Source organism: Chinchilla lanigera, unplaced genomic scaffold (assembly GCF_000276665.1).
Source record: "Chinchilla lanigera isolate Chin_1 unplaced genomic scaffold, ChiLan1.0 scaffold00035, whole genome shotgun sequence".
NCBI classification, from domain to species: Eukaryota; Metazoa; Chordata; class Mammalia; order Rodentia; family Chinchillidae; genus Chinchilla; species Chinchilla lanigera.
Window position 1 is genome coordinate 9,083,032 of NW_004955436.1, and position 27,260 is coordinate 9,110,291.

Here is a 27,260-nt window from a genome sequence, read left to right on the forward strand (position 1 = left end):
CTTTGCCATGTTACATGGCCCATCATTTGCTTTGTGGTCAGTTGGAAGGACTGTTTGTAATGGTTGATACATTGTGTCAAACTCAGAAGTTTAACTAAGTAACTCATCAAGGGGCCAGGGTTCTCTCTTTTTAAACATCCTCAGCCTGTGCAAGACGAGGTCACGTGCATAGTGTGAGTGCTACACTCACCCGAGGGCAGACAGCCTGCTTACAATATAATGGAGGAAAAAAGTCTTGTTCTTCCCACCCTGCTCTTGTTGCTTTTGCTGTCTTCTGTCACCTTGAACTATTGCTCCTCATCATGCCATCCTGCCTTGGAGCCAGCTTAGTATGGACTGAAACTTCCACAAGCTGTGAGCTTAATAAACTTTTCCTTCTTTAATTTTGGGGGCCAGGTATTTTGTCCCAGCAACCAGAAAAAACTGACCAAGACAGAATTTGGTACCAGGAGTGGGGTCATTGCTGTGACTATACTTGATCATGTGGCGGAAGAGCCTTTGGGAATGGCTTATGGTAAGAGAATGGAAAGGTTTGGAGATGTCACCTGAAAGAGTACAGCTGGAACATCCTAGGCTGCTCAGTATGGGAGATTCTGGTCAGAGCTCAAAGGACCAGAAAACTGGTAAAGACCAGGTTTGGGATGTTTCTGTGGGAAACAATGGATTGCATTGGCTGCTGGACTCCAGAAAATGTATGTTATGGCTTGGCAGAAAGTTTGTCTGTATTTTGTCTGTGTTTAGAGACTTTGCCTGAGATTGAGGTTAAGGGTCGCAAACTAATTAATCTGGCAGAAGAAATTTCAAGGCAGTCAAATGTTGATGATGTGGCATGGCTGCTGTTGGGGGCTTTTAGCCAGATCTATATTGAGAATAAAGAGCAAAGAGCCCAGAAGGATGATTTAAAATGTTGTCAGTTTGTCCAGAAGTGAAACTTCAGTAAAGCTGTGGACTGCAAAGATAAAGCAGAAGAGATCTTGATTGCTGAGAAGAACAGGACATTAGAAAAGCAAGTCTCCATCCTTTGCAGCCTCAAAACTGCCAAGGTAAATTATTACTTTGCTTTGAGGAGAAAGCTGTAGAGCACCATGTTCCAGAATGGCAGTAACAAAGAATTTGTTCCTCAGAATTGGATTCAGAGTGCCTACTGATCCAGGCTCTTGACCCCTACAGCCAAGAGAGAGGGAAGCCTGGCTACTGTTCCAGCTGGCAGCAGACCTTGGCTGCATCCACATGTTCCTGGTTTTAGGTGCATGGAGAATGCAAAATTTGTGGGGTTAGGAATGCTTCCACTCTGACTTGAGAAAGCCTAGGAGACCAGGCAGTGTGCCCCAAAAGAGCAATGTGTGAAGCTATGAGACTGAAGCCAGAGGTGCAATGGAGACTCCAGAAGTTTGGAAAAGCCAGGAATGTGGATTATCTAAGGAAAGCTGCAAGGAGGAAGTAAAGCAGGCCTACAAGAGAAGCCGTGGGAGCTACAATCACCAGAAGTGCCTTAGGGGTGGAGCTGCTCAAACCCTTTGGAGCTCACAACTTGTCATGGACTCCCTTAGATGCTGGCTATAAAACTACAGGACTTAATGTTAGCCCAGCTGGATTTTGGACTTGCTTTGGCCCCAGTCCTTTGTATCCCCCTGTTTGTAACTTTTGGAATGAAAATGTTCATCCAGTGTCATTGAATGTTGGAAGTGTTTACCTTGTCATTTGTACAGGGGCCTGCAGCTAAGAGTTTGCCTTACATCTTGGAGGAGACTTGGGACTTGGACTTTTCAGCGAGGCTGAAACTGTTAGGACTGTTGCAACTGTTGCAGATGGACAAAATGCCTTTTGCACAAAGGGATGTGCATTAGTTTGGGGGGGGGCAGGGGCAGAATGTTATGGTTCTAATGTAATATAATGTTGACAGAATTAATACTGGCTCTTAAGGATTGTTAAACCTGTGTCATAATGTTCAAGTTGTGAAATGATAAGAATAAGTATGTCTTTGTATCTGGAGACTGGTTTAAAGAAATGTGTCCAGTTGCTAAGTTGACAAGGGATGGATTGTAATGGTGGATACATTGTGTTGATGTGAGAAGTTTAGAAGTTTAACTAAGTGACTCAGCAGGGGGCCAATGTCCTCACTTTGTTAACAACTTGAACCTGTGTAAGTGGAGGGCATGGAGATTGCGTGAGTGCCACACCTCCCTAGGATAGAGAGTTTGCATACACCATAAGGTAGGAAAAGATGTTTGTTCTCTCTTCCTTCTTGCATTAAATGTTTTTGCTGCCCTCTGCCACATTGCTGCCCCTCACCATGCCACTTGGTGTTGAAGCCAGTCAATCATGAACTAAAACCTCCACAAACTACGAGCTGAATAAATCTTTCCTTCTTTAATTTTGGAGGTCTGGTGTTTTGTCCCAGCAACCAGAGAAAACTAACCAATACACCACTGTTCTTTCTTTTTTCAGAAATCTTCCCACTTTGGCCAACAGCCCTTTGATAAACTCATTTTTCTTCTTTAAAACCCAGAAGTATCTATCTATCTATCTATCTATCTATCTATCTATCTATCTATCCATCTATCTATATTTAATCTGTGATCATTGCACACTGTTATCAGTTACTGATTTACAAGCCTACCACTCATTCTCACGAGCACATACTAAATCACCTTAGATGAAATTTTACTCCAAGTATCCAGCTTAGGCTAGCATCAAATCTATACATTCATGAAAATCATTACTAATTTTAGCTTTCCTAATAAAACTATTAAACTAAATGTACAAATTCTGTATAACAAGGATTCCCAAGTTGCTGTGACAGATGCTGGATTTGGAGTTTGTTTGACATTAGGAAGATGAGGGAGAAGAAATATATATTGCCATTTGAGTTGGAATGAATGGACAGTGAACCACAAACTAGCAGAGGCTAGTAGTATTATCAAGAAGGGAAGGGTGGACCCGGTATATCGGGTCTTTTCAGCAGACATTCTAACGTCTGTGTGGATCTTTCACTGCTAGTAGATAGACCTGTTTGTTGTTGTTTTGAGGCCACAGACAGCGGAATGGCACCAAACATTATCAGACATGTCTCTGTGACAGGCTGACCTATAGTAAAATTGAGTAGAAAGTCAAATAGTTTCAGATACAGCTGAATGGCTTGAGAAAGATCTAATCAAAGAGAGCTGTGAGACCAGAACACACGATTAGTGCCATGAAAATTGAATACCTCAAACTGGGTCCTCACTTAAAAAAAAAAAAAATAGAGCAGTAAACCAGACATCGTGATGATAAGGCCTCAAGTGGCTGGGGGGATCAGAGGTAGGAATGTGTTTAGACAAAACAAAGCAGCACTCCCTCACTGCAGGATTCAGAGAGCAGAGAAGCAGGGCTCATTTGAGGGAAAATAACCGACTTGACCACTCTGGCCAAACCAACTGGCCCCACCTATAGGTAACTGGAGAAATCTTTACTAAAAACAGAACCAAAATCAAACAACAACAGAAAAGTTCCTACTAAAAATAGACTTGAGGCCTGGTGTGGTGGCACATGCCTGTAATCCCAGCACTTGGGAGGCTGAGGCAGGAGGATCCTTGCAAGTTCGAGACCAGCCTGGGCTACAAAGTGAGCTCAAGGACAGCCTGAACTGCATAGCTAGACCCTGTCTCAAAAATACAAAAATAAATAAATAAATAAATAAATAAAAATAAAAATAAAAATAGACTTGGACTGGATTATTAGAAACCAGATTTTTCAGATAAAAAAATAAAAAAAAATAACTTGTTTACATCATGAATAATTATTTTTGGTGTAGCAATTTAAGATTTTAACTTGTTTTTAGAGCATGAATCTTCTACATTGTAAAGTTTCGAATTCTCAGCTAGTGACTTAATTTCAGTAAAGGTCAAAAGTCCAACCAACAAATACAAAGACATGTACTTCTGGATCAGAGGAAAAGTATACATGATTATTAAAGATTAGTCTTGCACAACCACTAGTCAAAGTATCTGCATTCTCAGTGGTCAGAAATTGTGTGATAAATAAATGTGAACAAGGTGGAAGAAAGACTTTTGATTTTAAAATGTGTTATTGGTAATGTACTAAGTTCATGATCTGGATCTATGATCAAAGGGTTTATAGGACTGAAGTTCCTCCTGAGAGTCTATGACAAATACGGGAACAGCCTTCAAGATTTCTTGTGGTCATTCTGTCTCTCACTTACATTGCCTAGCATGGAGAAAAGCACCTCTTATGTGATCAAAATTTATGGAAGAAATGAGTTAAATGAATAAAGAGAGTGTAAGTTGTATTATATAACGCATGCTACAATAATGATACATCATGTCTGCATCTTACACAAAGTAAAGCTGAATTCACTCGAATAACTCCGGACTGATAAACACCAGTACCTGGTAGCTCATTGAAACAGTAAAGCAAAACTAACCACCTACAAAGTAAATTTTATCATGGGGAGGAACATATGAATGACCCTGATTACTTGTCAATACAGAAAGATGTTGAGTGCAGGCATTTTCTCTCTCCCCTCTGGATTAGCAATCAGATTCACCTGAAGATCACTGATTCACAAACAGCATTATACACTTACTTTGAATTTTCAAGTAGCCAGAACTTCGTAAGTGTTTATGTTATAAGCACACTCAGCTACTTCTCTTTTTCTGCAGTGTGGTGTTCCCCTGATTTTAATCCTGACAGGAATCAAGAATTTACTTCATGACTACTGTTCCTTCATCAATATTTTTTTTAAATTAAGAAAAGCATTTGTATCCTTCCAGCGACTTAGAATAATTTGAATGGAAAATGCATGCACGTAAGTTCAACTGTATTCATTTTCTATGCAGTGCAAAGATTAATTTTACTTTTGTAAGAAAAATATGTGTACAAGTTGAGGTGACTCAGCTAAGAAATACCTGCTCTGATTTCTATGCCTTGATTCACATCTAAACAGAAGTCTCATAAAAAAAATGCAGACAAAAGTCTATCTTGTTCAAGAGAAACTTGCTTAAGTTTTCAACATTCATTTAATAACAAACGTGTAGAATTTAAAATGGTTAGGATAGAGCTGAAAGGCAAAGTTCACGAGTAGCTGAAAAATCCCCTTAGAATTTTGCCGTTAGCTAGAGAGCTATCTGTAGACTTCATCCGAATGATAAATGAGTAAACAAAATCAAAATAAAATAAAACAGAAGCAACACCTCCTTCACTTTAATTGTCAAATGAATGTCTCCTAGAAATGAACCATTTTATTTGCTGCTAAGCAACCAGGGTTTCTTGGCCAGGCTGTTGTTTCCCGTCTGTGTTCCCCTTACCTGATGGGAGCACCCTTGGCTTGCGCTGGTCTTAGCAACACGGTTATCGTGGTTGCAGTTTCATTAAGAGAGGCATCAATTCCTTCATAGTCAGGTAAAGTTGGAGCTGTTAAAGGACCAATGGAACAACAAAAAAGGTTTAATTAATTACAGCAATCCATCATGGGCCAGTGTGAATAAATGATCCTGATTTAAGGAAAAGTCAATTTAATCCCTAATTATCTACTGTGTATCCTACTTTACAGCATAACATGAACCATTACACCCTAACCACAGGAATCTAAAGCATAGGCAGTCAGAAAGGCAAAATCGCTGTGGAAATTTCAAAAATAGCCTGGTGATTTGTGGTACACAGTCTAAATATTTCAGTCAGAATGCTTTTGCTTTTCATTTTCTGACTTTTAAATCAATAAGGAAAAGGAAAGGATGGGAAGAAAGTGGTAACAGCAGACTGGGGAATAGTCCGTGTTTGTGGGATGACATGTGGAGCTACAAACCCACATTGAAAGTGTGAATGACAGTAGCTGAGGTGAAGGCTGCTTACTGAGACGGGACCAAGTACGCTGTGAAGTTTGTAGAAAGATGAGATTGTTCTTGGATCATTTTCATCACTGTGATCATCATGAAGCTCATCAAGCAAGTGCAACGAATGGGGATAGGAATTTTGGTTTTTATTTATCAAGAAATAACACAGCAGTTGTTGCAAGCTTGAAAAGAATGTATGCACTCAGTGGATGATACCAGCTCAGGACTGAGGATCCCTCCTTGTGAGGTGTGTGAAGCAGTCAACTTCAAGCAGCTTTTGATTATTTCTATGTAGAAAGAGCATCAATAAGTGAATCACTAGTGAGATGTGTAACTCATGAGATGTATATCTGTGAGATGTTAGCATGTCAGCAGAAAACATCTGAGAGCAAGTGACACATAATAGTTTTTGAGGAATTTCATTCATTGATTGAACATTTACTGAATACACAGTATGTACAGTTTTATGACAAGCGCCATAAATTAAAAAACCAAAGCACGGTCTCTGACATTTATAGAATTAAAACTATGAATTAATGTTTTATGCAATGTGGGAATCTTATAAACAACAAAAATATATCATGAACTGTTAAATGGTCAAGGGGAAATATGGTTCACGTGCCAAAACAGTGGATCTCACAGTCACTAGGTCCGAAGAACCGGGAAGGCTTCTCACATTCCAGACTACTGCCCTGTCCTGCAGTTACTGATTCAGCAGGCCTGCGAAGGGACCAGAACATGTGCATTTCTGGAAAGTTCCCAAGTTACTCTGCGGCTGCTTGGAGGACCATAGTTTTTAAAACTGTGTCAGAGATGGGACAATGACACGGGGAAGACTTCAGGGTTTAGATGGTGTTGGAGATGAATCTTGAAAACAAGACTAAACATTCAGCAAGAAGAGATTCCATGGATTGGCATTCCAGTGCGAGGAAAGAGAATATTTGAAGAAGATGCCGACACCTGGAGGGCATGGTGAATTTCTACAGTGGCGAGCAGCTTTCTCTACCTGGACTTGGGGTGAAGGGGGGACTAGTGTGAGAGGAGCCCTTCCATGCAGGGCTACAGATTCTGGTCAGGAGTGAGGGGATCCTCTCTGACTGGTGCTACGTATGAGATTTTGAAAATATTTCAGTAGGGAATGTATGTTGAATGAAATTTAATAGAAAAAGATTTCAAAGAAAGGTAATTTCAAAGGCAGAGATACCACTTAGAAAGATACTTCAATTCTTTAATAGAAAGGGTCTGAATGGAAAAAAAACCAGGAACAGTGACATAAAGAGAAAGAGGCGTAAAGGGATGAATTACTAATTGAGGGTTATTTTTAGACAGAATCAACTATTAGAATACATGCAATATTTGTACACATGAATGTACGTGTGTATACATATCAACACACATATTAATGCTTCCCACCATTACAAATCCAGTAACTTGATTTTACTTTTATTTTCATTGCTTAACAAATGTTGGGGGATATAATTACTAGATTCAAAGAATAAATAAGAGCAAATTATTTTAAAATTTTAAGTGATGTGGAGAAACACAGTAACCATATTTATTATTGGCCTTGCAATGATTACTGATTTTTCCCAACATAGAATGGCAAGAACTAAGTTTGTAAAGTAGAATAAAGTCTTTACTGTGTGACCATGACATAAGTGAAACTGGATTTAAATAAGTGAAAGAAAAAATTAGATGGGTGTTTTTGTTTTTGATTGCAAAGTTTTTGATCAGCACAACTCCGTATCTGAGATTTGAAAAATTCTATATGCAACTCTCAGGAATGTGCACTTGTCTAATATTTTTAGTTTTACAAGTTTACATAAACTTTGAGCTACCTCTAAGGAACAATTTTACTCTATTTTGACACAAGTTCTAATTCTAGAGGGCAAGAAACATCTCTCTGTACATCATAACATCAGAAAGTCTTGTTTTCCAATAAAATGATACACTAAATATTTTAAATTGGTGATTAAAAATTGTCCCATCTGAAAATATAATGGAAATTTTAATACATTGTTATTGTCTAAGATAACGGATGCTGTTCTAAAAGGCTCACTTTATTAGACTATTAAGATAAATCAAATGTTACTCAAGAGAACATTTTGGAATTGGAAATTTTATTTATGATATAAATTATTAAAGTTTGCATTACATGCAGCACATTTTCAAATAAAATTTTAGACTGAAAGCAATTTAGAGAGTGTGCATCTTCCTTTTCATGGAAATGTTACAGATCTGGAACAATGTTAAGAATTTTAAGAATTTTGATGTATCACTAATATATGGCATCTATAGTTAGGGTGAGCAGGAGCATAAATGTTCTAAAGGAATTCACAAAGACAGAATCAGTATTTTATCATATTATGTAGCTTGCTTTAAAATATTTATTTTAAAATTTAAAACTTTGAGTATATCCATAACATATACTTTAGATTAATGACATATTACAATGTTACTTCCTAGAAAGAATTTAATCAGGTTTAAGTGACAGTTATACTGAAGGACAAACAAAACCTGCAAACAAGCTAGTCAAAAAGAACAGAGGGAAAAAGTGGAAACAAAGCTTCTGTAAATAAGGAGGGAAAGAGGGGTTGAAGAGAGGAGATGGGAATGGAAAAAAAAGAAGAAGCAAAATATACCACGTACAGGTACAAATTGCCTATAATGAAGTGATCATTAGGTACAGCTAAAATGGGCCCACAAAATAAAATTTAAAAAAAAAGGAAAAAAGAAAGAATTGGGGAAAAAAAAGTTGCCTCAATTCCTACCTCCCTATTTAAAAAAAAAAAAATGCAAGCTATAAAAATGTGAACATGATGAATGTGAAATTTAATTATATTTGTTTGTCAACTTAACTTCTCCTGTCTGTTGCCATTCCGGAATTTAGATGCATTTATGTGAGATTTTGAATTAAACAATGAAAGCTTGTGTTTGTTTAAATTGTAAGAATGTTAGGGAAATGGGACAAAGACGAGGCCTATGTTCCTCTCATACCAGAGCAAAGTTCCTTTACTGCTCTTTTGATAAAACCCATCTAGAGACCCGATTCCATAATAATTACCAATTCCTCAAAAGTATAATGATACCTATCATCACTCATAATGAACTTCGAAAGATTTTTAATTATATGTTGTAATTTTTAAAAAGAGCACTGTCAATTAAAGGCGATGATTTGAGAAGTGTTTGTGTTTAGACATATAACTAATAATTCGCATTTCAATGATTTTTTCAAGTGCTTTCAATCATACATGAGGACGTTAAAGGTTCACTGAGCAGGACGAGTAGCACACAGTGTATACGGGAACCGCAGCACATGCTACTGCCAACAGGGGGAGCCTCAGGCCCCTCCGCCCACACACCTGAGATGTTGGTGGTCACGTTGATGGCCGTGGCTGGCCCGAAGCCTTTGACCGTGCTGGCTCTGATGAAGAACTGGTAGGTGGTTCCTGGGTGGAGATGCATGAAGACGTGGTGCGTACTATTCCACAGGTTTGACACGGTCTGGGGAGGGCCGGCCACGGGCACTGCAGGATCGAAGGATCTTATGCTGCTGTAGCTGACCTGTGTGAAGAAATACGGTAGGTATCCACACTGAGTTCCAAGAAATTACGAATTCTTTGCAAATAACGTAGTGTGAAGAGCATCCCTGTGGAGTCTATCAGAATTTTTTCATTCTTCCTTATTTTGATATGATTGTTCCTTCCACTCTGCATTCCTATCTATCTATCTATCATCTATCTATCTACCTATCACCTATCAATGTCATCTTTCCATCTACAGATACACATATATTTATATCTGAATTGAAAAACACACATGCATTTTCTTTCATCAAAGATAACAGAATTAATATACTGAAGATGTATGTATACATACAAAATTTTATGGCTTTATGTTTTAATGTGTAAAATAAAGGGTTTGACAAATGTTTATTTACATTGTTCAATATCTGGCCAAGAGACATAACAAATTCTGTGAAAGTAACATTCACATCTGCAGTCATAGTCACTATATAACAGGGCACCAGTAAGTCCCAATCTCACGGTTCGCTCTGCAGCCACTAGAACTCAAAACTTTAAGCGATAATTAACGTTGACTGCAGGAACAGAACAACCCATTTATGCAATTGAAATCATCCTTTCTTCTTTTAATATTTGAAAATATAGCAATTTATCCTTAAAATTGCAATGAGGTTTTGAACTTTGTTTATATTCTAATTTGCTGCTGTCAGTAGTAATTCTGTACTCTGAAACAATTGGCAGTAGCCTCTCCTAAAAGACACTGTGCGGACAGCCTCAAACATTTATAAAAAGGAAAATGAGGGTTTTTCTTATGACTGTTCATTGTGATCATTACTAAGCCAGTTTGACCGGAAATACTAAATACCATATGACACCTCCCATTTGAGTGAGCAAAGTACGAACAAAGAAAATGATATAGGAGGGATAGAAAGGGATAAGGGGACAGATCTTTTGCAGTGGGGCAGTTGTCCAAGGGAACCAGGGCATGGGCTGAAGAGGAGGGGAAGGGGAAATGAGAGGAATAAAGATGCGTCATGTACAGGAACCCAGGACCCTCAGTTAATGGACACCTTATACACCCTAAGCTGAGCCAAGACAAGCGAATCAGCAAGTAGGGTAAAGGTGGGTGGGAACCATGGGGTCGAGCAGGGAAGGGAAGGGGATTAATAAAGGAAACAACCTGCAATATGTGCACGTGACCACTCCCAAGATGACTGGAAACTGCATGAACTACAAACATGTACTAATAATAAATATATACAGTTCAAAAAAGTTTACAAAAAGAATTTGGAGTTTCTGGGGCTACAATGAATATTTTGATGCTTAAGTTTGGAACCAAAGAATTTATAAATTAAAACAAAGAAGGACAATAAGGATTTTGATTCCCCAATCTTCACTTGCTTCTTCTCTATCAATTCCCTCTAACTTTTTTGCTTGTTTTCTCCCTCTTATTCCCTCCATGCCCATTGCACTGAACTTCCTGGTTCGCCCAATACCTCATATTGAGTGATGATTCCATTGGGATCCAAAGGTTCTTTCCAGTTCAAGAAGATCTTGTTTTCAAAGGATGTTCCTTGGAGAGATTTGGCCGGGACAGGGCCGGGCACTACAAACACATATATTCGGGGTTATAAGAATGCGTACGTCACATAGGAAAAGTAAATGAAGTAAACTAGATAAGCAATTCATACTGCATATGTAAAAATATACATATGAACTAAAACAAATAAGAAAATGACCTTCAAAAGGCAGTATTCTGACTTGACTCTGACATATGGGAACTTGAAGTCAGTCTTTAAGTTCTTAAAGCAGAAAACGTAGAAATAGTCGTTTCTATTCAAAAGGATATTCTACCACCTTAGAGAGCTGCATAAATTATGTAGTCTAGTTTTCTCTGTTGTATACCTTTCATCACAGGAAGATTTTATTTGTAATTTGTTTTCAAGAACAGAGATGTATCACCCTGAAAGATTTTTTGAAGATAGGATAATCCCCACAAGAGTCTCCATGAACAGAGTTCATAAAATAATGAATTATAGTAATTAACACTCCTTAAGCTCAAAAGCCAAATCACACAGTACTGGATTGAAATTCCCCTTAATAATCATCCTGACTTTTATAGCTGTACATATTAAATTTTCAATAATCAAAAACCAGCACTATGATAGTCTTAAAAATTATTAATGATTAGTAGGTGTCAATGTCATCGTTTCAGTCTTTTAAATGAAATATATTTTTCTTTTTTCTGCAATTAAAACTCAAATTATTCAGCTTGTTTAGACTCAATGATCTGTGCACTATGAGCTTTTCTTGCTTTTGTTTGGTGGTGCTGGGGAGAGAACTCAAGGGTCCTTCTGTTCTAGGCAACTGCTCTACCACCGTGCTACACCCTGTCCCTTCAGCACTACGTGCTTCTGAAGTGTCCACAGGTGACCAGGTTTGCGGAGCCCACACTCCGGTCCTTAACTTTGAATGTCCTTTAATTTGAGACATATGGGGCAGTGCCGAGCAGCATGTTAGCTCATCTTGGCAAAATACAAGACACTATTACATATTCCATTTAAATATCTACCTGCTATTTGTCACACACATTTTGAAATGCTCGTTCTGATCGTGTTTTACAACATAGACTGTCGGTTGTACTTGGCTTAAATACTTACATCCTTTTGAAAATAGCAACCCACTATTTGGCGCTGATGGTTTCTAATTAATATTTTCTCTTCATCTAACGTTTCAGTGAACTTCACACATGACATTATCCAGAAATGTGGTTTCAAAGGATAGGGCAATTTTGTGAGGATCGAAAGAAATTAAAAATCACCAGATCAAAGGAAATGCTTGCTTCATGGCTAGCAGCACCAGGAAATTCAGAATGAGATGCCACAATAGGAAGATGTATTTCAGTCTACAAGGAGACTAAGAATAACGTTATGACCTCTGAGACAGCCAATTTACGTATTCAGCCTATCAAAGCAGAGTGGCTGGGACAGCCATTCAGTGAGGATGAGGTGGCTATTGGTCTACTTTCCAAGGGAAGAGCTGCTGCTTCTATTCTTCTCAAGTGACACAGCTTATGCTTGTAATTAAAGAAAAAAGTATTTCTTGTTTGCTGCATTTCTCTCAGAGAAGGCGGCAGATGGAGGGAGGCGGAGGCAATAACCTCAAAGAGCGAGCAAATGTTTATTTGATGGCATGATTCTAACTGCCTGTGTTCACCCACCACAATCAGGCCTATAAATGCACTATCAAAGGACATCGATGTATGTCTAATTGTTCCCAATTCGAGATGGCTTAAAATTCTTGCATAGTTCCTCTCTGCAAGAGAAATAGAACTGAAAAGTAACTGCCTTAGAATTTCTGTATGTCTATGTCCTTCCCACATGTGTTCAGCTTTCTCAATAGAATTTATGTCAGGGAGCGCAGGTCACACTTCTGTGTGGGAAAATGATAGACACAGAAGGGCCATAGTATTGATCTTTGCTCGGAGTAGAGTAATGGGTGGAATAAACAACTACACTTCAGTGAGCTGCAGCACACACATAAGTAGGTGTGGATGAGATGTGGGCAAGACCGAGTATCTTCATTAATTGTCTGCATTTGAAGGAGACGAGGTCTATCTGTACAGCGGTGATGCCTCTATCTACTTATGATTTGTGGGAACATGGCTCAAAGTTACCGAAGCTACTTCACAACAGCCTACAGACTGCAGGGATCTGTCACTTCACATTTCCACACCAACAACTGCTAATGGAGACAGAATGCTGACCTTTGCTCCCCTACTCATGATTTCGATGAGAGCTGTTTCAGCTAATTTTTTTGAGCATTAGAAAGTCATCTAAAATGTAACTCTCCAAATGGAAAAGAAAGGACGAAAGGAAATGTAGGTGGGGCAAGATTACATTAAATAAGCATTATAGTCTTTAAAATGTAATAAATGTACGTTTAAAAATAATTTTGCATTCTCAAATAATGTCCCCAAGACCAGCTTCTCTGCTGAACTAACTTCATAATATTGATTTTTTTGAATGCTGGAATAAAAAAATGACAACGAAACCTCATATAAAAAATTCTTCCCATGCATTAAAAAATGTGTGCAATAAATTAAATACAAATTCTACCTTAGGGCTCTGGAGGGAAATCATTCTAGCTTTGCTGTCATGATTTATGGATGTCGCCAGAATTCTTTTCATATAATTATATCCTTTTATTAGATGACTGATAATTTATTCTTTTCCTATGTATATAGGGCAGTAATAATTTAGTAAGACTGATTTAATCAGATCACTGTAATCCATCGATCATTGCAACAATGGTTATGATTTAGATATGCTTTTCCCCTTGGAGACATTAAGACACATCAAGTATTCTTCCTTGAAAGTGAAGCTCATATGGACAGATCTGAAGACTCAGTTACTTACAAATATTTCAAACAAGTTTATACATCAATCATCAAATACTACACATTAAAAACCTACTCACAGTAGAAGGGATTAGATTGTGACCCTACCATGAAATAATAATAGTGCAACTTAATATCATTAATACCAGGACAAGTTCTTCAAAGCAGAAGTTAAGAATAAAACTCTGCCTGAAAATAATAATAGAATCTGAACCTATAGCTAATGTTGTTTTACTTGTACAAAGCTATTTCTGGCTAAAGTAAATATGACAGTCATGAATTGATTCAATTTGTGGTAAAATTCCATAGAGATTAATTTTCTGACTATTAGCATAGTCATGTGTTTACCCAAAAATGCGATTAAAAGATTCACTGCAACATGAAAAGGATGAAAAAAGCATGATTGCCTTCTTTTGTTTGTAGGGAAGTGAACTAACAAAACATATCAAAGAATACTGTCAAGATAAATTGTACTGTTAAAAGGTGATTGGCCAAGAAAGCACAAACCTCATACCCGAGTCCAAAGTTACCTGTTAAGAACTCAGGCTTTGAAATTATAAGCAAAGAGAATAAAATATGTGCGTACACGTTTATTAATAACAGCATGAGCTACAAGATGCGCAGTGTAACTGGGGCATTGGAACACTTATCTTACTTTATAAGAGCTACAGATACTTTGAATTTGCATTTATACAGAGAATTTGCATTTATATTTAGACTTACCATTTCTATTGTCCATCTATGAACTGATTACCCTTAACCATCTCTTTTGTATAAACAACTATTGACCTGTGAGTGTGATGAGCAGTCCAGATGGCGAAAGTGTATGATTTATGTTTCTGTACTAGGATAAGGTTTGTATGTAAATACTGCTGCCACATTAGTTAGGAAAAGCTCAAATATGCTAGTAGAAATAGTCATGTTTGAGTTCCTCAAACATATCAAAAATACATTAACTAATGATGAGTCTTATGCTCGCTTTGGGAAACTTTAGTAACACGAGAATGCTAACACACGTAGTTTTAGGACCACATCAAGTGTTTCCTTCAAAGTCTGAGCAAAATGAAGTGGAAATGGTCTCACTTCAGCTTATTACAAGGAAGCAGCAGAAAAAACCTGAGTCATTTCCACTTTTTAAAGTAGGAGAAATTGAAATAATATGCGACATTTGTGGAAACTGTGGCATATGAACCTATTTTGTGGCAATCCTACACTTGATGGGCCCCAAAAGACTTATCTAAGCCTGACATTTGGAACAGGAGGGCTGTTGGGATGGAAATGTAGAGATCACTTGGTTTAACTCCTTCATTTAGAGATGAGCACGAGAGCGTTACAAAGGTGAAAGGACGCTGAGGCTGTGGAACGAGTGAAGCCGGGACTTCACACTCAGGACTCTGCCTCCCTTTAGCTTTGCCTCAGCTCACTCTAGCAGCCCTTTTTTTTTTTGGCCACATGATTCCATTTATAAGAGAAAAAAAATGAAATGTATTATACTGAAAGAATGCAGTATTGTTATCATTAGAATATTATTGTTTAGTTTTTGTATCTGTTTTTATTGAATCAGGAAATAAACTCATATTCACATTAATGATGTACTGTACTACTAAAATAAGTGTGTGCACATTACAATTTAATATAAACATTTGTTCTTATTATATTTTGATCTTTCAGAAGGAGCACATGGAACCTGGACAAAATACAGTGCAGTTACTTAGAAATACGACGTGTAAATGATGGTAGCCCGCTAATACCTAACATAGCTTTGTATTTAGACTTAAAGATATGAACTGGTTCATATTCAGATTCCTATGAACCATCTAAAAGTGACTGAAACAAGTGAACAATTATTTTCAAATGCTGTGAATACAAAAGCAACTATGATAGGTTTGTAAAATGCCAAAATCTAAAGTTTTCCAGTAGGTAAGTGATATAATGACATGGATAGTGATAATCAGTTTTTCACATTGGGTAAGAAAAACTTTATTTACACTTTTGGGGTGGTTGTCGTTTTTATATCACTGCTTAAAAAAGAACATAGAGAGGTATAGTTCATTTAGTTTGAAGATTCTTTTTTAAAGAACAGTTTGCTAAAAGCAAAATTCTTTCCAAAGTGTGTTGAAACACTTCAGCAGATTTTAGAATCAAATACAATACCGAGTAATCTAGGAAAAATTAAGAAATTCTATTTTGTTATATAGGTCTCCCTTTTCAAAATAACAAAACCTAAGCATACCATCCTCATCAGTTTGAATAACTGTCTCTTCACTCTCCTTCCTTCCTTCCGGATTGGTCAGGATCATCTTGAGGCTGACGTTTGTGTAAGGCGGCAGATGGTCCACAACATGCTGAGGGGCTTTGGGATCCATGTCCAAGCAGTCTGCCTTGCTCTCGTTGTGACCACGAAAATAATGGTAGCAGATAGTGACATTAAAAGTGTGGCAACGAGTAATATTGTAACCTAAGGATTCCCAGTCCACAGCAATACGTCTTGCCTGGATTTCGGCTATCTTTAAAGTCTTTGGCGTCCGCATAGGTTCTGAAAAATCAATCAAAGTTGCAGAGAGTAGTCAGTTTTACCACGAATGATCTTGGAAATATAAAACACTGAGCGTATTACAGCTGAGGCAAATCCAGGAAAATGTGGAAATTATCTTTCACTTTAATTTTATTTATTCATGGTTTTATTTTTGAAAATTTCTATCAGTTTTACAATTTACCAGTGAGAAAAGAAATAATATGCAAAATAACTATCCATGGTGCTCAGAAACTTGGCAGCAAAATAAGAACCAACAAATGTAGCTGTAATGTCTTGATAGTTGACACTGCTGTTCACATCCAGTTCTCCCTCTTTCTCCTCTTTTGTCATTATTGAGCAAGTGAATTAGCTAATATATCATAATGGATAAGAGTCAGCTTGTTCTGCTCTATGATTTGTCATGTCACTGAGCTATAGTGTATACTAATTAGTCTAATTGTAACACTAAACTACCATTTACAAAAAATGACATGGATATTAATTAGCATTAATTATTTCAGTAATGATGTTATTCATCAAAGCCAAAACAAAAATCAGAGACAATTCCAAGAACACATGTGGATATGTACATTGTCTTCTTCTCTTCTTGATCTCTTTTTGAATTTTTCTAGAAATCACTCAGCTCTAACAATACATTTTCTGTCACCCAAACCAAACAGGGAGGTACATTTTCATTCAACTGGAAAATGCTGGCATCATGGAACACTTGGATGACTGGGGTCCATCCATCAATGACTCCCATGTGTATTCTTTCCTCATGCAAGAATAACTTTAATCTTCTAACTTAATCAAAATGATTACTGTATGAATGTCATGGCCATAGCAAAGTCCACAGAGTAAGGAGACCAATAGACAGCAAAGCTTTAACACACTGATCTGACAAAAATAGAGACACCAAGGCCAACATCAAGGGCTTGCAGGGGCCTCCTTTAACTCACTAAGGATAATCAATAATCATGTAAATGGAAATCAACAGGGAAAAAAGAAAAACAAGTAGAAAACAATTCCATATTGGGTGTTTTTATGCATTTTTATTTTTGAGATTAAAATCTCAGTTCTGTAAAAGTAGTCAGCATGCTATACAGATGGTTAACCCAAATTAGGTATCCAGTTCAGTGTATTTAATGTGCGATCTGAAATAAACTCTGGTGGCCATTTAATTCAAAAGCTCAAAACTACAAAAATCTGTTTCCAGAAATGCAAGTTAACCTTTGGGAGAATGTAATGTTTAGCTTTTAAATGTTATTTACCAATTTTAGGACTACTTATAATATCCAGCCTTAATCTCTTATCACTTTTATTTTGTATGCTACCTTCAGTTTGTGGATAGCCTGGAAGAAATAGGACTTTTGTTAAATTGCCTTATCTATCTTTATGCTAACGTTTTCCTTACCAGGTGCAAGAGTGAAGTGGTGATAGTTCCAATTTAGACCACTTCGTTGAAGATCCTGTCTTTGGCACTGCTGTTCATCAGCCGGACAGGTAGTTATAATAAGAACAACCCTACACTTTCCCAGAAAATACTGACTTTGGTGCCAGTAGATTGCAAGCAGATTCTATTCCGTGGCCTCATTCAGATTGAGTCAGACTTTGTTCTAAAAGTATTCAGAATAAGAAAGTAGCATTTCCCTCTAAGACTATCTGTAGTATATAAACGAGTAGCTTCAATACTGAAATGGCAAAATATATCAATAAATATTTACTATTTATGTAGCATTTTGGGGGCTACTATTTATGTAATGATTTCCACTGACCCCTCATTTTTAATCTGACTTTTTCCCTTTCTATAAAATTCTCCATTTCTGAGTCTTTCATCAGCCTTTCAATTTTGTTTCACTATTAAATTTGCATTTATTCCATAGTTTGATACAATTTTCAAAGACAAGGTAGTTCTTCTTCCTTAACTCTTGCATATTAAAGAGTCAGCAAAAGGTACATTTACTGCCAGTTATGTAAAAAATCCATAAGGCTCATCCTAGAATTTTGTATATTTAAATGTTTCTTACTTTGTCATTAAGGCTCAAAGAATCTTTGACAAGGTTACTGTTACTTATAATTCATACTTATTTCAGTGAATTAAACAAATGAGCAGTGTCTTGTTGAAAAAATAGACTTAAACATGATTCCACTCATATGACAATATTTACAGACATAAACACAAAGTTAAACTCCTGTGGAATAGAGAGGATTAAGAGTTACTGTCTATTTGCATTTTCTTATCATTGGCACATGTCTTTTTAACTTTTTTCAGCCTTTACTGAGGAAAGACCTTCTCGAGTGTGTGTGCATGCTCACGTGCATACATCTCACACACATATGAGCATAAACATATACACACACGATAACACTGCTGGGCAACCTCTCAGAACCCTATTAGACTTGACATAGGTTGACAAATGCACACTCATAGATAGCACTGACTTGAGAGAGTTCTATTCTATGACATCTACTGAAAGTAAATGTCATCAAAGGACTCAACAATAAATTTCCCTAAATATCTCACCCTAACACATTATTTCTAGTGTTACTGCATTGTATTTCTGAGGTAGCACTACATAAATACAAAATTTTAAACTTTAGGTCACAATAATTACTTGAATCGTGACAGAATCACTGCACCCGAGAGACACTGTGGGGATACGCTATCTAAGAGCCAGGCACGGGAGTATTTTGAGAGCTGAATACTTTAAAGAAATGACTGAGCAGGATGAAGGGCACATTAAGAGACTGCAGTAAATAATCTTTACAACAACAATAATGCAAATCATTGTAGAGATGGTATATGATGGGGATCATATTCATCCATGCAATACCAGTCAACTGTTGCAGAATTAGCCACATTTGTCTCTTTAAGCTTCTGACTTTAACATCTTTATTAAGTGCTTTATATATGTGAATTTATATAACAATTCTCTTTTACTTTGCTGCCAAAAAGAAGCTTGGTGAAGAAGAATGAAATGGAAATATTAAAGGACATAATTTTATAAGGAACTTGAGGGAAACTGCAGTGGAACAAACAACACAGCAAATGGCCATATTAAATGTTGAGATGAAGGTGTCCATCATTATGAAACAAAATAGGCTGCCCATTCGCACTAACTACAGTGGATGATACTACAGTGAGTAAGACCTAACAGCAGACTGAAGGAGCTTACCGTTTATTTATTAAAGGTGATAAAACAAGAACAAAAAAAAAAATCAGCAAGTATATATGCAAGTGACATATGAATGGAATAAAATAGGAATACAGAGGGGGAAATAGATTTCACCTGTCAATTGGAAGAGACGTTTACTATTAACTCTCAGTCTACAGAGCTAAGATCTGTAGATAAAGTTTGGATAAATAATACAAAAGCGGAGGAAACAAAATGAATAAAAATGCAATGGACAACTGGAAAGAAAGCATACACTCACATTTGGCTGCAGTAAATATGTCTGGGAAAAGGCGGTGCAGGAAAGATAGGTCGATAAAACACTGAATAAACTTTGGATGTCATGGTAGGAGGTTGAGCCTGATCTCACAGACTTTGGGAAGTCACTGAGAGTTCCTCAGCCAGGAAATCAGCACAGTCAACTGCTTTAGAAAGACCAATCTGTGGGCTGGGTTGAGTGTGGAGATGCTGAGAAGAATTCTCAGGACTGCAGTGTGCGAGGGGAGAAGCAGGCTTGCAGGGAGGGGACAGTGGGAACCAACAGCACGGCTGTGGTGGGGGGAAACAGCAGAAAAGCGGGATGGCAACGTGGATTTGAGATATGTGAAAGGCTAAGACACAGCCAGTGTGTTCGGACTGAATGGCAAAGAGAATTATGGCTTCCTTAAATGAAAGAAAAAATTCAAGAAGGGACACAGACCAAGGTAGAACGATATAGTAATTTGATATCATTTACTCAGGACGTATACTAGGAACTAAGAAAATAAAGATCCATTTAAACATGTCCCGGTCTAAGGTGCAAAGCAAATAAGCAGTACTTGAATGGATCTGTTTAAGTAACTTGGGGAGCACTCTGAAGAAAAAACAATCCAAACGGAGACATCAGTCTCCCTCAGGCAGGGGACGGGATAACCCTGCCCTTCCAAAGCAGAAGGAAGAGGTGGAGACAAGAAAAGAGGGAGAGGAGAGAAGGAGAACAGAAGGCAAGAGAGAAACGGAGGCATGACCTCTAACCACATGCCAACTCGAGCGGACTAAAATATGCCCAGCAAGGGGCTGGGGATTTAGCTCAGCGGCACAGCGCCTGCCTGGCAAGCGTGAGGTCGTGAGTTCGATTCCCCGTACTGGAAAAACAAAAACAAATAAAATACTCCCAGCAGATGGGTAAAGCAGCATTCTGGGCAGGTCTACGGATGACTGACAGACAGGCCAGGAAACTGAAGGAAGACTCACCCTAGATGTGGACGGCACCAAGCAAAAGGCTTGCAGCCTGGACAGGGTAACAAGGTAAAGAAGAAGGAAGTGCTGGGTGTGGTGGTGCACGCCTGTAATCCCAGCACTTGGGAGGCTGAGGCAGGAGGACCGTTGTGAGTTAAGAGACCAGCCTGGGCTACAAAGTGAGCTCAAGGCCAGCCTGAACTGCACAGCGAGACCTTGTCTCAAAAAGAGAAAAAAAAAAAAAAAAAAAAAAAGAAGGACGTGTTTCCACATATTTTAGTTTTCCAACCAGACTTGCACCAGTGAGTCTACAGTGAGCTCCCAGGGCTTCCACTGGCCTGCAGCTGCATGCTGCACCCCTCTTGCTCTGCAGCTTCCATTGTCCTGTGCAGGGCAGCTGCTGGATCCCATGGTTCTCCAGGGCACACAGGGACACTGTGACCTCTCCCTCCTCAGACCCGGGAAACCCACCTGAGAAAGCCCCTTGTAGAACTATACACCTAGTTTCTATCGACTTAGTTCCTCTAGAAAACCCTCACTAATGTAGGAGCGAGGAGAATGGTGGGAAAGAAGAGGGAGAGAGAGAAAGAGAGACAGAGCCAGACAGCAAGCAGGTGAGCCACAAGTGAAGGTGCTGTTGCACACGCAGAATGATACAAAGTCCCTCAGCAAAGCCCAGAGAGCTGGAAAAAAAAAAAAGACTGCTTATGTTAATTCCACCCTGCCCCGTATCATAGGTGAAAATTGAACTATGAAGGGGGCTACCACTTTTTCTGGAAGTCCATTAATTAAAGAGCAGAGGCTGGACTCAGAAACCAAGTCTAGACTACCGGAGTCGACATCCCTCTCACAATCCAGGCACTGCCAGCAGCCATTCCCACCTAAAATTTGAGCAGAATTCTCTAAGTTCTCCGAAGGATCTCTAAAATAATGTGTGCAGCCCAGGGATGGAGCTCGGTGGCACAATGCCTGCCTGGCAAGCGAGAGGTCCTGAATTCAAGTCCTGGTCCCAATAAATAAATAAATTAAATTAAATTAAATATTGTGGACTTAACCTTTCCTGTACCTGGTAACCACACTACAGCTGCACTGTAAGTTTTTCCAATTAACTATGAACATAGATATACGAGGAACATAAGCAACACACCTCATATAACACCTTTCTACACATAAGAGATGCTCACTTTGGTCTGGCACAGAAATTAAATATCGTTTACTCTCAGTCCTTATAGGTATTTTTGATATCCAAGAAATTCATTCCATTGGATGTGTGACCAGATTTTCCCTATAGTTCTATCTCTATCAATGATCTTTCACATTGGACCAATTAGGGGTAAAGGAGCCATGAGAGCTATGCAGTCCAGTCTTTTAATTACATTAAGAGTAATATTAAGGTGATGCTGTTTTGTTCATTTGTTTGCTTATGAGACAGAATCTTGCTGTATAATTCAGAGTGGTTGAAGTCACAGCAATCCTGCTGCCTCGGCCTCCCAAGTGCTGGGATTACAGGCATGCAAAGATGATGCTTTTATTTAATCTTTCTAGCCTCAGCCATTAGAATTGATCTTGACCCATTACAGTTCCTGAATAAACATTTTTGAAAAAAATGAAGCTCAGGTTGCTGAAATGAGTTTTCCAGAATCACGCTCTGTATCTACCTACTTTCTTAATTATCAGCTTTTTGTGAACAAGTGTGTGTTATAAACTGCACCGGGAGAAACGAACACACAGGACCTGGACATCAAGGACTCCAGGCTCAAATTCACTTTCCCATGTGGAGAAACCCTGCATGGCTTTGTTCTTCTTGGGAGATGATGCCATGGGATTAAGGAAAGTGCTCTGAGAAAGGGGAAAGTGTGCAGTAGTAACCACGAGAAAGTCTATGGTGGTTTCCTCTCAGAAACGTCATTTACGATGCTCTTGAGACGGGTCCTGCTTCTAAATCCAGCTTTGATTTTGTGTTTCCTCCTATTAACATGGCCCCTAACTTTTTCACGAAAACTTTGCTTCTATTGTGTGTTCTAAGATTTGGTAATCTAGGGGGCTGGGGATTTAGCTCAGCGTCACAGCGCCTGCCTGGCAAGCGCAACGTCCTGAGTTCGATTCCTGGTACCGGGAAAAAAAAAAAAAAAAGGAAAAGGAGATTTGGTAATCTAACTTTCTATCAGTCATCACCTATGTTATACTATTTTGGCTAGAAAGGGGTAAAATGCACATATAGCCATATATCCCAGTACGGCTGCGTGTGTGTGTGTGTGTGTGTGTGTGTGTGTGTGTGTGTAGCAAAAAGATTGCTTAATGAATGTAATGAAAAGTGGACTACGGGGCTGGAGACATCCCTGATAACAAGTTTCAATTTCCGGGACCGTCAAAACAAAAGAGATTAAAAAAAAAAAGAAAGAAAAAGAAGAAAAGAAGAAGAATTTAGCTTAAAAAGGTGGAATTATCTATTTGGTAGAATCCATCCATATGATTTCCTTATTTTGCATAATAGCTCTATGCCATAAAGCATTAACAAAATGACAACAGCTTCATCTCAGGTTGGGTATTAGTGAGTCCATGTTGAATGTACACACTCTTCCAAGTCTGCCTACTGAAGCATCAGTCAGGAGTTTCAGATGAGCTAAAATCAGGACATAGGACCCGGCAGAGGAAGGAAGAACTAGAGGCAGAGTCCAGGCCTTTCCACATTCTGCTCTTTCGCTGATGAATCTCAAGCTCTCTTATGTCTCTGCGGTCAGATTTACAAACAAATTGGAAAAGGTTCTCTTCATCCCCAATAAGTCCTAAGAAAACATGTACCTATTAAATTAATAAGTACATACAGTGAGAAATGTCAGAGTTAGACGGCTTTATTTTTCCTGCCAAATGCTGATCATCAAGGTTTGCCGGTGTTTCCCTTTCTCTTTAGCCTTCTACTGTCCGTCTGCCTCTTAGACGGCACAGTGAGAAAGGCCGTGTGAAACCAAGATGAAATGACAGAGCACTTACACATCAAATCCTCAGCCAGCAGTACATAGTCAGCAGGTAAATAAGCAGCCTGACGCTGCCTTCACTGAAATTCTAAATAAAATAAGAGTGGGATTTATGCCTATAGTTAGTAACTTATGTGTCAAATACTTACAACAACTTAATAAGATACAATGAAGAGCTATTTGATAATTCTACGGTTTAATGAAATTAATGGACAGAGAACCCATTTACTTCGAGTTATCTACCAACAGCCAGAAGGTTTAATAAGTTGTTCTCCCTAACAGATGAAAGGAATTGAACGTTTCTGGTACTTGCTAAATAACACAACACATGGCGTGTCAATATCTATGTCCTTTTGTAGTAATAATCTCCAGTTATGCTGACAGAGTGCTGAAAACAAAAGCTTTAGTTGTTTCAGAAGAATGGAAGGCAGGGATCGTATTTCCCTAGAATCGGTTTTTAATGATAAAGCTTATTATCCAGCTGTCAGTCAGAGAAAAATAGAAGATGTCCCAAAGCTCAATGCCAAGGAAAAAAAAAAAAAAAAAAAACATTGGAGAATCTTGTCAAAGATGTACACAAACTAAGAACACTGAAGCATGACAGGGCCTTCTTGCTCCTGGCTGTCTTTTCATCTGAAATCTCAGAAGCCGACTGCAAAACACTATTTCCATTGCATTTATTGCAACACACACAGAAAGTGAATTTTCCAACTGCCACAGAAAATATTTGCCAGTTGGAGATGAAAACAAATTGAGATAAAAGTTCTGAACACAGGTGAATTTTAAAAGTAACTTTTAAAACTGGTGCTCCTCCTTGTGAAAAGGAAAATGCAAAATGTTTGGAAGACATAATTTACCAAAGGCTTTGTGTTTTTATTCTTCCCCTTCCATTTATGATTGAGGACAAGCGAGGTTTTGCATTTCACATCTTTTCAATGTTATAGCATTATTAGCAATGCCAAAAAGATGCCGTCTCCACTCCCGTGGGTCAAATTGAGTTAATGGTAAGTTGCAGAGATGACTTGATTAGTACAGTAACACAAGGGAGCCGCAGGAGCAGGAATAATCACAAGCCAACTGTCAGGTCTTTTGGCTTTCTGGATGAGTGGCTGAGGTGACATGCATGGACTCGAGGGAGATCTAGTGACAGAGGGTGCAGGGCTCACTCAGCTCCCACCAGAGTCCCAGTCACATGTGCCCAATGTCATCAAAGCCACAGTAAGCATATTATCCTGCAAAGCCAAAACAAGTCATCGCCAGTACTCTCCAGAGGCTTCCTCAAGCTCATCGGACAATTCTGATAAAATTAACATTTGGATCCACTCTACAATGATGCACGGCAATTGTTTGATGGTAAAGAACAAGGCCACCAATGTGACATTAACAAAAGAGACCAACCTGACTCATTTTCTAATAGATGAATCTCATCACGTTTTATCACGAGATGGAGTTCTCAGAATGAGGGAAGTTGCAAATGTAGGGATAGTTTAATGATTTTTCACTTATACGTTCTCATAATATTAGAGTGTATTGGGTAAAAACACGTAATTACAATCAATGAATTCACCTTGATTCATCTCTGAGATTGTGTGTCACCCTTATGTGTTATTTAAACCAAACGTGTTATTGAAATTAAACATTTTCTAAAGGTATGTAGCTGGAGAAAATACAAAGTAGAAAAGAAAAGGTATTTTGTCAATTTGTAATAGAAAATAAGAGAATAACCTACTTCTGTAGAAACAAGCTTTATTTTTCATAAATTTTTTACCCACCACATAAATCAAACAGACAGGTACAGTGATTTGTATATAACCGTTAAAAATGTAATATGTAAAACACTGCTTCATCATATGTGGCATAAGAAGTAAGGTGACTTTGGGAAAAATACATATATTGATAACAAATTTTAACAGGGAATTTTCAAAGTCTTCTTTATCCCTAAAAGGAAGATTTTAGGTTGCTCTGAGAAATGATGTAAATGTCTTGTATGCCAACTTTTGTGGTTGGCCTACAGCATGTGCTTGGAAATTTTTTATTTTATGAAAAGTTAAGCAGATCGTTTTAGCATGTCAAGGACCAATGAAGACAGAACCTAAAAACACAGTTTTAGGGTTCACAATGATGAGGTCCATTCTTCATCCCTCCTTGTATTCCTACCGTTTGCCGTATGATTTTGTTATCTTCACATCAAACACATAGGTGTTTTCCCTGATCCTTTGATTTCAGCCTCTCCTTATGACTTGTTTTAGTCAAAGAGTGAAGCAAACGTACGTGTTGGTAAGGTGCCACCCAATATCCCCAGTCCTGTGCTCTCTGCTTGCTCATATAACTTTTAAATATGAAATGCATGTGGGACACAGCTGTTACCACCATTGTACCAGAAAAAGCCAACTAGGTCACCTAGTAGCCACTGCTAGCAGATCTGTGAGCCAGTGAAGACCAGTGTATAATAAATATAGCTGTACGTACACCTCATCTCTTTGTTTAATGAATTATGTTAGTACTTAAGTGAAGATTACGTGAATGTTAAATCCACACAGAGCGAGCAATAGAGTCATTTAGGAATTTTATTTCCGTTCCATTTCAGTTAGCTTTCCTCTTGCTTGGACACCACCCGACACCCACAGTTTCAGGAAGATTCAGTCCATGCTCAGCTGGCTCCAAGCTCTGGCTCTCGCTCTGGCTTGGGCTCTGCTTGACCCACCCAGACTCACACAGGAGTGTGTTCCACCAATTACACAGGGAATCCCAAACCCGATCGTGTTGCTACCCCAACTCTAACTGCTACACCTCCTAATGGGTTGTACTGAGCTAGAACATGCTCATTTAATATTCTGTTTATAATGATAGAAATCATACTAAGTCCTTGATGTGCATAGACACGATTGCGTATGTACCCTAAAACCTGACATTCAGTGGGTGTATTTTTGTCTTCATTTTCTGAATGCTGTTTGAGGCCAGGTTATTTCTTTAATATGTTTCCAAAGAGATCAATAAATTAGAATAATGACAGCTCAGTAAGCCACAAAATTATGACAATATTTTGTTCTAGACTATAATAATTGAGAGAGCAGGCTCACTTTCACCTATTCCACTGCTGCAACTAATGTGTATTAAACCGTTTTAATTTTTCATATCAAAGAGGTCACAGATTCATATAGAAGCCAGTCTGCAATATAATCTAAATTTCTTTATAATAAATGAATAGGATGGACAGAAAAAATACATTTATATATATATTTTTCACGAATCTTTCGAACAATGCCAAGATTAACATGTATGTTTTTCTCAACTGCGTATTGTTTCATAAACATTTTAGTGCCTGAGTTAATCAGTCCACTCAAATTAGGAAAATCATTGTAAAGTACTTCAGTTAATGGAACGTTAAGAGGGCCTTAGTTTAAGTCAGGTTATTTTACAACATGGAACTCTCATCCCCAAAAAACTAACCATAAAAATCACATTATAATGATATTCCAGGTATGACTATTCAGTTTGTTCCTCAGAAAGATTATGATTTTATTACATCAATTTAGGTCCTCCTTTCATTTCTTCCAGAAACTACTTATTAAAGAGGTGAATTTTTTTTTATTATGTATCTGGGGAAAATAGAAAAATTCTAAAG

The 27,260-nt window shown here is 38.1% G+C and overlaps 1 protein-coding gene across 1 annotated transcript in view; it reads right to left on the reverse strand.

The window, feature by feature from the left end:
• The window catches only part of Ptprk (protein tyrosine phosphatase, receptor type, K), a 395,867-nt gene that overhangs the window by 107,290 nt on the left and 261,317 nt on the right, over window positions 1-27,260 (reverse strand). The window contains exons 7-10 of the mRNA XM_013516643.1: window positions 15,988-16,290; window positions 10,852-10,961; window positions 9,194-9,395; window positions 5,307-5,412 (exon numbers count right to left, since the gene is read on the reverse strand). Coding sequence (XP_013372097.1) covers window positions 5,307-5,412; window positions 9,194-9,395; window positions 10,852-10,961; window positions 15,988-16,290 — 721 coding nt within the window. The remainder of the gene's footprint in view (window positions 1-5,306; window positions 5,413-9,193; window positions 9,396-10,851; window positions 10,962-15,987; window positions 16,291-27,260) is intronic.